Genomic DNA, 12,902 nt, shown 5'->3' on the forward strand with positions numbered 1-12,902 from the left:
GCAAAGTCACGAAAGTGAGAAACTGATGCATCTGAGGAACTGCTGAATAAAGTGGATATGGGATGCTGCAGGAGGTGAGTGAGACAAAGTAGAGCCTTATAGACTATGAAAGGGAGTTTGTTTTTTTTTTAAGTCATGTAGAAACAGAGGATTTCACATAAATGGTGATTGTTAAGTAATCTGATTTACTGAGATCATCTAGCTGCAATTATAGAATGGATCAAGGGGAACAAGACTATGGCAAAGAGACCCATGCCAAAAGAAGAGAATGGACATCAGAAAAGTGTAGGAAGAAGAATCATAGAATTGGTTTCTGGTTGGATGAGGACTGAGGGAAAATGAGTGGTCTAGGATCACTGACCAATATAGATGAGGATGCTCATAGGATACTCAAGAGGAGGAGGTGGGAGGATGATTAGGCTTGAGGGGAATGAAGAATCATGATGAATTCAGGTCTGATATAAATTAAATTTGAGATAAGCAGAATTACTAAGTGAAGAAGACAATAGGCAGTTGTTTGTGTGGGTCAATAGCTCCAGAAAGTGGTATTAGATGGCAGTAGATCTTTGTTAGCATCAATGTACATGGGTATATTTGAAACCATTTAAGTGGGTGAAGTTTTCTAGGAAGCAGGTATAAAGAGGAGGAGAAGAGAGCTAAGTCCTGGGGAATGTTGCCATTTAAATGGCTAGCCCTGGAATTAAAGGGAAAAAAAAGTCACCAAATAGTTAGAACTGAAGACGTAAATGAAAAATGGCATTACAGATTCTTTGGAAAGAAAAAGTTTCAAAGACAAATATCAAATTTTTTAGTCATCTCTTCATTCCTTGATCTGTTTATCCACTCAATAAGTATTTATTGGATTCCTAGTATATTCTAGTCACTAACTATATACAGTTGCTAAACAAAGTCAACCCTGTCCTAAGATAGATTATCATTTAATGGAATACACTGATTTTAAATAAGAAATATGTGTGATTTCAAAACATGGTGAATGCCATAGAAGAATACAAGGATTCCCTTGGTGTGATCATTAGGACGTTGTTGGTGGCATTCATATTGGTCGTCTTAATGGGATGAGAAAAATGAGAGCAAGTCAAATTGTCACCAAATTGCCATGGATCAAGGAGGGAAATTTGAGACAAATAATAGATCAATAGCAAAAACAAAACAAACACCAAAGAAGATTTTTATTCTATTTTAAGAGATACGAGGATAGAGCATATTTATGGGCTGAAGTTACAAGGAACCAGGAAAGAGAAATAGGTATATATATTTATCACAGTGAGAAAAATAATTGATGAAATTGGGTAAAATTAATTCAAAATATCACATTTCAGGTGGATTCAAATGAGTTAAAGACACACTACAGGAGTTCTACAAAATTTCAGGTAGGTGACTTACAATTTCAAAATTGTGCAAGTTATCCATTGCCATTTTGATTTTAAGTCCCATCTACAAATTTCTTTTTTCAAAATCTGCTTCTTTTTGAATTGTAGCTTTTGTAACAAAGTTTATACAGATGAAGTTCTATTAAGCAAAGGCAAACCTGAAGTTTTTGCTTCTCAATAATTACATGGTATACTTCCTTGAATGTGCAGTTCTTTATATGCATCTTTATCAAGCACAACAAAATGTTAGTGCTCACATTTAAATTCTGAGTAAAATATCAGTAAAGAAGTATGGAGTGTACAGTAATATTTTGGATCATGAGTAACTTGTTCTGTGAGTGTTCCGCAAGATGAGCAAACATTTCTAATAAATTTTAACTTGATAAACAGGCAGTATCTTGCAATATGAGTAGTACATGATCCAAATGTCACATGATCACAACTGAGCCAATGGTTCTTGAAATTCGCTTTGATATACAAGTGCTTGGGATTGCAAGCGTGTTTCCAGAATGAATTGTGCTCACAAACCAAGGTTATACTGTACTTTGTCTTATTCATATAGAATGCTAGCCTCCAATTCACATACCATGTTGTAAATGTCTATCAAATTGTTCTACTCCTATTTCTTTGTTGTTCATATAAACAAAATAGAAAAGAAGCAATTATTTATATAATATGGCACCCTCTTTCCTCAAATAACAATATAATTGTATGTTTTTTCACTCATGATTATTTACACCCAAATACTTTGTTATCTTTTATTTGTCCCTCCTACCTTTGAGAAATATAGATTTGGGAGATATCCAAGCTTACCTAACTTGTGTAAGTCCAACCTCCCATTTCAAGAACACTTCTGTGGCGTCGAATTTTGTATAAAAATACAAATTTGGGTTTAGGAACCCTATTGTCCCCATTGGCAGTCTATGGTGATTAAAATCTCTTTCAATTTGTTTTTATCTCCAACTAATTTTCTTTGTAAAAAATTGCCACATACTTAGACATATTCATAATCTATGCTACTTTGATGAACTCCACAAGAGAATGTATATTCTTTTTAAGTGTCACAAAACTTATTCTAAACTCTTAGTCACTGTCTTGAATTTGAATAAAGGCAAATTAACTCATACATTTAATGTGGGTTTACAAATGTAAAATTTAACATTTATTCAATTGTGGTCACTCATTTTGAATTCTTTTAGCACATCCTGCTTGTCTAGTTATTTTTGTGATTCATTATTCCACTATTAGATTGTTAATTTCTTGTGGACAGAAACAATATTTTACTCCTATTTCAATCCCAACATGTTTTGTAAAGTGCCTTGTACAGAGTTCAGTATTGGTCAATTCTTACTCTATTCAATTTTCTACAATTCAATGAGAAATAAATCATCTTTATCTAACACTAGCGTGTTAATATCAAACACAGCTAATGACTACATAGAGAATTAAAGTGGGCAGTTGAGCAATTGGATAGACAGCAAGTAAAAAGACCATAATTCTGACATATTAGTTCTAATAAATTTACTTTAAAGAATTTAAAAAGATTATTATGATTTGAGCCAGAAAACACGAGTGCTGCAATAACACTAGACAAGTTAACAATTCTATGCTCCTGCTTTTATACTTATATGACATTATTTTAATAGCTGTTCTGTATTCGTCTCAACTTGCTACAAGGCTCAATATCTGTAGGGTAAAATTAATGAGGTTTGAGGATATGATATAATTTATAAACCAATACTATCTGTAAAGAATTTGTTTGTAATAGCCAGTCTGATTAATTTAAACTAAAAGTTTCATTTCTCTTTAGTAACACTAAGTTATTGTGAAATTCTGGTATGCAATTAATTACCTCAACTTTCCATTTCATATGCCTTACAAAAAGCCCTTAACTGCTCTTAAATGTTTTAAATAAATTAAATGTTTTTTAAATTACTCTATTTTTCAAAACTGTATAAAAATTAATGAAAATGAATATATCTTACTAAAAGAATTTCTTATTGTTATCATTGCAATCAGGAAAGTATGCAAGTGATGTTGCCATTTTGCAACTGCCAGGATAATAGAAGACGAGAATAATTAAATACATGACAGATTTTAATATATATATATTTTTGAGCTATAATAATACTTTTAATACTTTCAACTCCTATTGGAGTTACTGATTAATTGTAAATGGGACTGGTTCCTTTCCTCTATCTCAGCCTGCACAGTGTCTAAGAGATAGATTTCATAGCAGTTTATTTTTAGCAATACCATCCCGAAGAGAGAGCAGTAGAGAGAACTGAGGTATCTGGAAGAACCACCAACAGTATAATCAGGCCTGAATACTGGAGTATTGGCTGAAACATAAAAATATGCAACTGCGTTTAATGTTCAATGGTTTCTAATAAAATCAAGAATTGACTTGACTTTCAGTCCAAAAGCCCCATGTTTAAAACACTATTAAAATGTATTTTAACATTAGCAACCACGCCATCTCTGAAGTAAATGTGACAGCTCAACAGAAATTACAGAAAATGCAGAGCCTAAGGAGAGCTCAGATGCATGAAAGTGGAAATGAAAAACATTGGAAGTAGACTACAAAATAGTGTTGTTATTTTCATGGTGCTAATATACCTTTCAGTGACACCGGGCATACTTAACTGAAGGCAGTTTTGTATTAAACAACAAATAATTCATGGTACCCAGTCAGCTCTTACATATTGGTATAAATCAATCCATGTCCAAAAAAGCACATAAATACAATGATTGTGAATATGTTTTTCCAACAGCTGGATGTTGCATCAATAATGCCATTTGATGTTTTCTACGTCTTCTTTGGGTTTAATCCAATATTTAGGGCAAATAGGATATTAAAGGTGAGATAACTATATTTAATTTCTTTTTATAATCTTGAAATGATTTAAAATGTCCTAAAAGTATATTTTTAATTTTTCCCAAACTGTCCATTTTTCTGCCCTTATCAATGCTATGAATTTTAAAACTGAATGAAGGAAAAACATCATTGTTTCTACTAATGGAAGTTGTTTTTGATTATTCTATGTCTCACAAGAGGTATTTTTATAATCTAAGATGGGAATGCCTTTGTACTTCTACATACAACTATAACTACAAATGAATCTTTCATAATTATATTCTTTCCCATTTGTCCTTTTTCATTAGATGGTCACTGAATACCAGGAACACAGGCAGTAAAATGATAGATTAGATTACCTTTAAATTATGTTACTCATCTGTAATTCTAGAAGAAAACTGCAAATGCTTTTTGCATAACAGAATTGTTTACATATTTAGATATAACTCAAATATCCACCAACAGGGAACTAGTTAAATACGTTGTAGGACACCTATATAATAGAATACTTTGTAACACAAGAAAGAAATAAATAAAAAGAAAGTTTTGTATGAACTTATACAGGAAGACCTTAAGGATAATTTTTTTAAAAGCTAGTTATGGAATAGTTTATAGAACATTACTAACTTTTCTATAACAGAAAGAGGAAAATATTCCATTTCTTTGTATTTATATAAACAGTGAAAAACTACCAAATGAATTTAATAAAAATGGTTAGCTGGGGTGGGGATGGAAGGCAGGAGGGAAAATTAGAATGAATAGGGACAGGAATGGGAGCAAGACTTTGAAGGCATATGTTTCCTATTGTTTTTAAACTGTGGAAATGCATTACCTATTCAAAAAGATTCTAAGATATAAACATTTTATAACTCAGCTTCATCAGGCACCTAAAACAAATCTGAGGAGAGTCAGGATGTGAAATTTCATGTAAATCTTTAAAAATAGCAACAATAATGTATTCCCAAAAACAACCTTTATAAAAGGAACACCAAAGATTTTATAAATTTTAAGTGGTTATCTCTCTCACATCTTGGGAAGACAATACAGCATAACCTGGGGACATGGTGGAGCCTGACAACAGCAGCAATAGCAGCAAAAAAAAAAAAAAAAAAAAAAAAAAAAAAAAGCAGCAGCTCTTTGTTGAATACATGCTTGGGGCTGCAAACTTCGTCAAACTTAATATTCGTGACACCATTTATTCCTCGAATAACTTCATTTTAGAGATGAGGATTAGCAGGGTGAAAAAATGTAGATTCTATCACATGTTTTTGACTCCAAATTTTTTACTATAATCAAATTGGCAAATAAACCTCAACCTGAAAGGGCTTTCCTTCCATGCCCATAATTTTTGGGTTTTTTTTTTAAATTTTTTTCAATGTTTATTTATTTTTGAGAGAGAGAGAGAGAGAGAGAGAGAGAGCCAGGGAGGGGCAGAGAGAGAGGAAGACCCAAAATCTGAAGCAGGCTCCAGGCCTTGAGCTGTCAGCACAAAACCCAATGCAGGGCTTAACTCACAAACTAAGAGATCATGACCTTAGCCAAGTCAGATGCTTAACTGATTGAGCCACCCAGGCACCCCACCCATAATTTTTTTCAAGTTGAAAGGGACTTTCCTTTATATTTTAACACATTTAAGACAACTCTAGAGATTTTTGGTTTCACCTTGGAATGTGGGTCTAGATTGGAGCAAAACTTAACTTTCCAAGCAACTTAGCAGGCAGGCCATCCCTCATCAAATGTCTAATCACACATGAAAGTTGCCAGAGATTCCTGCTCAGAGATAACCAACTTTCCAGGAAGACTCAGGTTCCTATGGATTTGGGAGTTTGTCTGGCATTATAATAAAAACTTGTAAAAAGCCAACTCTTTACACCTCATCTCTGTATCTCTGAGGTGTCCAAAGACTCTCTATATTCAATAGCCTTTTTAAATATAGAATACCCTGAAAGTCAACATTGATCTTGTTTTCATAGCCCAATAGTCTAGTCATTTCACAAATAAGTGTGTCATTTTAATGCACAATTCCCTAGGAAAAATTTCGTTTCTCAGTCTCCAAATTATATATGAGAATACAAATTAAAAATATAAATTTTCTCTACAGTGAACACTTAAGCTAAACTTAAAAACACCTTTGTGCAAATTTCTATTAAGAGCACAATAAACAAGTTACCACAAATTGAAATTATCTCAACCGAATGAGGGATTTTTCCTACTTAGGATTCTGGAAAAACAAGTCATTTGTGTGTATTTCTAGGTAAACAGTGATTCCTATTATATCTGTTTTGTAATTTTAAATGTTCTATTGCAGTCATATTTACATCGGATCAATTTTGAACTAAATAAACCATGAACTAAGTAATATTCAATAGTCCCTTATATCTGTAAGATTCTGTGAGTCTTAAATTAATAATTAAATAACTAAATACACTAACTCTTGTATGGATGCAACTGCTTCAGGAGATATGTTGTCTTACTGTTCCCATTTTACAGATGAGGAAACCAAGATACAGAAATATTTAGTGACTTTTCCAATGTTGCATAGTTGGTAAATGGCAGAGGTGAGATTGGAGTTTGGCTCTGGATTTCATGCTCTTCCTCTTGCCTTATACTGCATATAGTAATGAAAGAGGAGTTCATGTAGGGTGTATGAGTTGAGATAGAAGAAGATGTAAGCAGGAAGAGACCTTGAGGGAAATAGCAACTCTGGATTACATGCATGTAAACTCACTGTACCTCTTTGAACAATGTCAAGAATAGCTAACCAATGCTACTATTACTGGACTTTAAATTTTGTTGAAGTAAATGCTCATTTAATGCAACTTGCTTAAAAATAATGCTAGTGTTAAGCAACTGGACTTAACACCTATTTATGACTTCAATATATTATATTATACTTTTCCTATTTTAGTTGTGTCTTAGGGTGAGTGTGATTTAAATTATTGTAAAATAGAGTTCTGTTAGATGCTTTAAAAAGAAAAGGGAAAGAAATGTTTTTAAGCTTGATTTTCAAAGACATTACAAACAAGACTGTAACTAGAGAGTAGAAATAAAATAAAGCAAGAAGCACTGGGAGTTTGCACCACTCTAAAATGTACTGACCAGAGGAAGATACAAATAAATAGACCCTTGTTGTTTGTTTGGTTGTTTTGAAGACTTATGAATGGAATTATTTTAAGTAACAAATAAAATTTATTTTACATAGTTTGATTTAAATATATGTATTTAAGACTAACACACTTTGGGATTTCTTTTGTTCGTTTTCTACATAGTACACTTCATTTTTCGAGTTTAATCATCACCTAGAGTCTATAATGGACAAGGCATATATCTACAGGTAAAGTATGACTCAGTATACTTCCAGGGGTGGCAGAGAAAGCAATGGCACAACAGTTTAGCCAGCATTTGGAAAGAATATGATATCCCTGTGAAAGAAACAGAATAATCTCAAATTTTTGGTTCTATAAAATATAGGGTTATGTTCTAAAACAGACTTGAATATTTTGAAGTGAGATAAAAGCATGAAAATCATATTAGATTTTATAAGAATATAGGACTAAAAATAGAATGTATTACCTGCTTCAGTCATAACAAGTACAGATAAATGTGTTCCTTCACAAATTGATTCTGCATCTTTCTCATGACAATTCATCTTTTTTAAATGTTTATTTTTGAAACACAGAGAGAGAGAAAGACAGAGTGTGAGCAGGGAGGGGAGAGAGAGAGGGAGACAGAATCTGAAGCAGGCTCCAAGCTCAGAGCTCTGAGCTGTCAGCACAGAGCCCCACGTGGGGCTCAAACCCATGAACCCTGAGATCATGACCTGAGCAGAAGCTGGACACTTAACCGACTGGGCCACCCAGGCACCCCAACATGACAATTCATTTTAATCTGAATTTCATTCATTTGCTGTCCTGAACTTCACTTGCACAGAAGACTTCTAGTCACTATTAATCGTAGCGTAAAGTCCCACGAGCTTTTCAGAGATATCCAGTTAAATCAGCGTGGCGTATTTTATGGGACTCAAAGTGGAGAGGTGACCCTCGAGGCATGTCTTTCAGGGAGTTGATTCATACCATCTGTGAAAAGAGAGGAAGGGTTTTTTTTTTTTTACACTCTGTCAGTCCCAGTGAAGACATTGCAGTTAGAAAACATGCAATGGCACCATCATTTTATACTGTACTAACGAGAGTTAACAGTTCACAAATTTAAAGCAAGGAGATTCAGTGGAGACTTTAAGAAAAAGAAAATGTTAAAAGAGGCTGTATTCCAGAAACAACATGAGCGTCTCTTTGCATTTATTCTCCTTGGCAGAGTCATTCGAACAACTGGATACTTGCTGTTTACTCTGCACATTAATGCCTGTATTTATTACTGGGCTTCAGACTATGAAGGAATTGGAACTACTAAATGGGTGTATGATGGTGAAGGAAACAAGTAAGTTTTAATTTGAAGGAAACATGGATTCTTAACTTTTTGTTTCAGTGTACATGTTTCCTTAAGCTAGTGTTTTTGAAACTGTAAGTCACAATCCATTAATAGGCAGTATGTTTCTAAGTGAAAGAAAATAAAGCAGAGGAGAATAAAATAGAAAATATCAGTCTGTCGTACCTAGTAGATGTGTGTGTGTGTGTGTGTGTGTGTGTGTGTGTGTGTGCGTGCATGCATCCTGGGTTGACCTGGGAAATGCATTTCTTGCTCTGGATTATGATCAGAAAAGTTTGAAAGCCTCTGCTTTAGACAACTGAGTGATAAGATAACTTTTAATAACTCCAGTGCTGATTGTTAGTAATGAACAATGTTAATTATTTGGAGGTCAGGTGAGGTAGCTAATTAGTTTACCACTGAAGGGTTTTATGGGTTTATGAGTCAGCTATAACAACTAACTCAATTAAATACTTACAGAGTAACAAGGACCATAAATTAAACTTGACAATTAGATATGCAAGTATCACAGGAATAAAAGAGATCATTTGAAAAATTTAGGGCAGTAGAATCAGGACTCAGGAATGGCAACTAGGTTATTTAATAGTGAGATCTCCTTTTGGTAGATACAAGAACCTGGCATAAAGTAGACTCCCCTAACTTTCTGCTCCAATGAAGTGACATTGAGCTTATTATAAGGCAATGTCCTTAATGGAAAAGGGCAGGTCCCAGCATGACTTTGAAGAGCAACTCACAGCAGCCTTGGGAAAGAAAGCAATTATAGGAGTGAAGATACCTCACAAAATTACACACCACCTAGAGTGAGCGGAATATGTGTGAGGGATTAAAACAACATTTTTTTGAACTTTTAACCAGAACTGATGTTAGAAATTTAAAGTCAAGAAGGCTCACTGACTGGGAAAACATATCACACACACACACACACACACACACACACACACACACACACACAGAATATCTATTCCTGGAAAGTTTATAACCAAATCTACAAGTAATTTCCTTTAGAATGTGGATTAAGTATATATTTAGTTTAATATAAATGATGAATTTATATAGAAAAATGAGTAAGGCACCAACTGTATTAAATAATGCCTAAAAGTGAGTGTGTAATCTAACATTATTAGCAGCCTCAGTCTGATAACGCTTCTTATCAAATCAGCAAGATAATAGAGATGCATCAAAATGCCTTCCAGAAAAAGTGGAACTATTTCTCTTTTCACACCTGGATGTCTCTCTGCAGCATTTCTAGAGACTATATCTTGTTCCCAGGCCTAGAACACTGTTAAGTATATTAAAACACTTACTATATGTTAAGTACTTAAAGAAGGCAGGGAAGAAGAAAGGAAGTAAGCAAAAAGAGGTAATGATCAGATCTGTGTTATAACAAGAAAAAAGAAACCAGCTTCAACCCATAAGAAATTTAAGCTAATGTTTGCTAACATTTTAGACTTATAATTCCCACTCCAGTGCAGACCAGATATCCAAAGCACCTCTTCTCTAAAAGACAAAATATATTATTTATAATTTTTGTCATAAAATTACTTGTTATAATATACATTTCTAAATAACTTACAATAAAGTAGTTTTCAATAATTATTGAATTCTCTACAAAGTAAAAAGAGTCTCCAAAGTCTAAAAAATAAATGTGTATAATAACTTGGAGCAGAATGGTGAGATAGCCACTGTGGAACAGAAATAAAGAACATAACTTCTTACTCAGTAGAAGGGGGAAAAAAGGAATGAAAAAACTAAAAAAAAAATTTCAACAAGTCCAAAAAATTTAAAAAAAGGCAAAAACAAAGTAAGGAAGTTCTGGGGAGAAATATAGAAAATAGAAAAGCAGAAAGGCAAAACAACACAAAATAAGATAGTAGAAACAACTTAAAATATACCAATAAGCACAATAAATTAATATGGACTAAATTCACTAACTTAAAGAGATTGCCAATTAATAATGGTCAGAATAGACTTTAAAACAAAAATTATTCTAGGGGCGCCTGGGTGGCTTAGTCGGTTAAGAGTCCGACTTCGGCTCAAGATCATGATCTCACAGTTTGTGAGTTTGAGCCCCGCATCAGGCTCTGTGCTGACAGCTCAGAGCCTGGAGCCTGCTTCGGAATCTGTGACTCCCTCTCTCTCTGTCCCCTATCCGCTCATGTTCTGTCTCTGTCTCTCAAAAAATAAATAAATGTTAAAAAAATTTTTTTAATTATTGTGTATAAAAAGATTACCATAAAATGGTACAAATTTCAATTCACCATCAGTATATCCCAATTCTAAATGTGTATATGCTAATAAAATACTTACAATAAATCAAAGAAAGTCATAGAGCAAAAATTAATAGAAGGAAGAGAAATTGGCAAATGTGCCATCAAAGTGTGCGGTATCAACACACAACTATTTATTGACCAAGCAACCAAAACAATTAGTAAAGATATAAAAGATTTGAGAACCCACTTAACAAGCTTGATTTTTTTTATGCTTCTAGTTTTACTTAAATTCTAGTTACTTAACATATAATGTAACATTAGTTTCAGGAGTAGAATTTAGTGACTCATCACTTATATACAACATTCAGTGCTCATCACAACAAATGCCTTCCTTAATACCCATCACTCATTTAACCCTTCCCCCCACCCACCTCCCTTCCAGCAACCCTCAGTTTTTTCTCTATAGTTAAGAGTCTCTTTTATGGTTTGCCTCCCTCTTTTTTTCTTTCCCCTAATGTTCATCTATTTTGTTTCTTAAATTCCACATGAGTGAAATCATATGGTATTGGTCTTTCTCTGACTAACTTATTTTGTTTAGCATAATACACTCCAGCTCCATCCACTTCACTGAAAATGGCAAGATTTCATTCTTTTTCATGGCTGAATAATATTACATTATACATATATATATATATGTTACATCTTTATCCATTCATCAGTCACAACTTCTTTATCCATTCATCAGTCAATGGACATTTGCGCTCTTTCCATATTTTTGGCTATTATTGATAATGCTGCTATATAAACATCAGAGTGCATGTGCCCCTTCAAATCAGCACTTTTGTATCCTTTTGTATAAATACCTAGTAGTGCAATTGCTCAGTCGTAGGATAGTTCTATTTTTAAATTTTTGAGGAACTTCCATACTGTTTTCCAGTGTGGCTGAACCAATTTGCATTCCCACCAACAGTACAAAAGGGGTCTCCTTTCTCCACATCCTTGCCAACATCTGTTGTTTCCTGAGTTGTTAATTCTAGCCATCCTGACAAGTGTGAGGTAGCATCTCATTGTGGTTTTGATTTGTATTTCCCTATGATGAGTGGTGTTGAGCATCTTTTCATGTGTCTGTTAGCCATCTGGATGTCTTCTTTTGGAAAAGTGTCTGTTCATGTCTTCTACCCATTTCTTCACTGGATTTTTTTGGGTTTTGAGTGTTGAGTTTTATAAGTTCTTTATAGGTTTTGGATACTAACCCTTTATCAGATATGTCATTTGCAAATATCTCTTCCTGTTCCAAAGATTGCCTTTTAGTTTTGTTGATTGTTTCCTTCACCCTGTGCAGAAGCTTTTTAAAACAAGCTTAATTTAACAGATAAAAATAGCTCTTTGCACCCAAGAATTAGAAACCACCCATTCTTTTTAATCATTCACGGAAAATTACAAAAAGTGGTAGTTTTCTTGCCAATAGGCAATTTTCACTACATTTCACAGCATTGGTATCATACAGCCCACATTCTCTGATTATCAAGATAAGAATTACTTCATAGGCTCTGCTCTGCTCATTGAAGGGTTCTTACTCAAAACCTAAGCTCTAATAATCCTATTACCAGCTGTCAGGGGCATATGTATTTTGTATATGTTTTATATGTATTTATAATATATAAATGCTGCTGCATTTTTATATATTGTAAGATTGCATATGGTAGTTATTAACATACTTACATTTTCCTTGAAGTTTTTAAACATCACCATCCACTACTATGCCCCTTCTATCTCTTCATAATACTCTTGGCTTTGTAAGCCCAAAACATTTCTTACTTAACCCTTGTGATAGTTTCTGATGACCTATAAAGTGAAGGTTGTTTATGAGGCCACTGGACTCATATCCTTTGCCCTCATTAGAATTAGGCAGCAAATTGTGGATCATAAGTAGAACATTGTGAACAATTAAAATAAGAGTCAAGTTTAATTCTATTCCATTAATCCTTACCAGAATAATAA

At 33.6% G+C, this 12,902-nt stretch overlaps 1 protein-coding gene across 3 annotated transcripts in view; it reads left to right on the forward strand.

Moving 5' to 3' along the window:
* Positions 1 to 12,902, forward strand: part of CNGB3 (cyclic nucleotide gated channel subunit beta 3) — a 151,763-nt gene that overhangs the window by 69,808 nt on the left and 69,053 nt on the right. For all 3 annotated transcript variants that reach the window (XM_045454542.1, XM_045454543.1, XM_045454544.1), the window contains 4 exons: positions 1,341 to 1,391; positions 4,166 to 4,252; positions 7,518 to 7,582; positions 8,560 to 8,682. In XM_045454542.1, the coding sequence (XP_045310498.1) occupies positions 1,341 to 1,391; positions 4,166 to 4,252; positions 7,518 to 7,582; positions 8,560 to 8,682 (326 nt within the window). The remainder of the gene's footprint in view (positions 1 to 1,340; positions 1,392 to 4,165; positions 4,253 to 7,517; positions 7,583 to 8,559; positions 8,683 to 12,902) is intronic.

The sequence above is a fragment of the Leopardus geoffroyi genome, chromosome C3, assembly GCF_018350155.1.
Source record: "Leopardus geoffroyi isolate Oge1 chromosome C3, O.geoffroyi_Oge1_pat1.0, whole genome shotgun sequence".
Lineage (NCBI taxonomy): Eukaryota > Metazoa > Chordata > Mammalia > Carnivora > Felidae > Leopardus > Leopardus geoffroyi.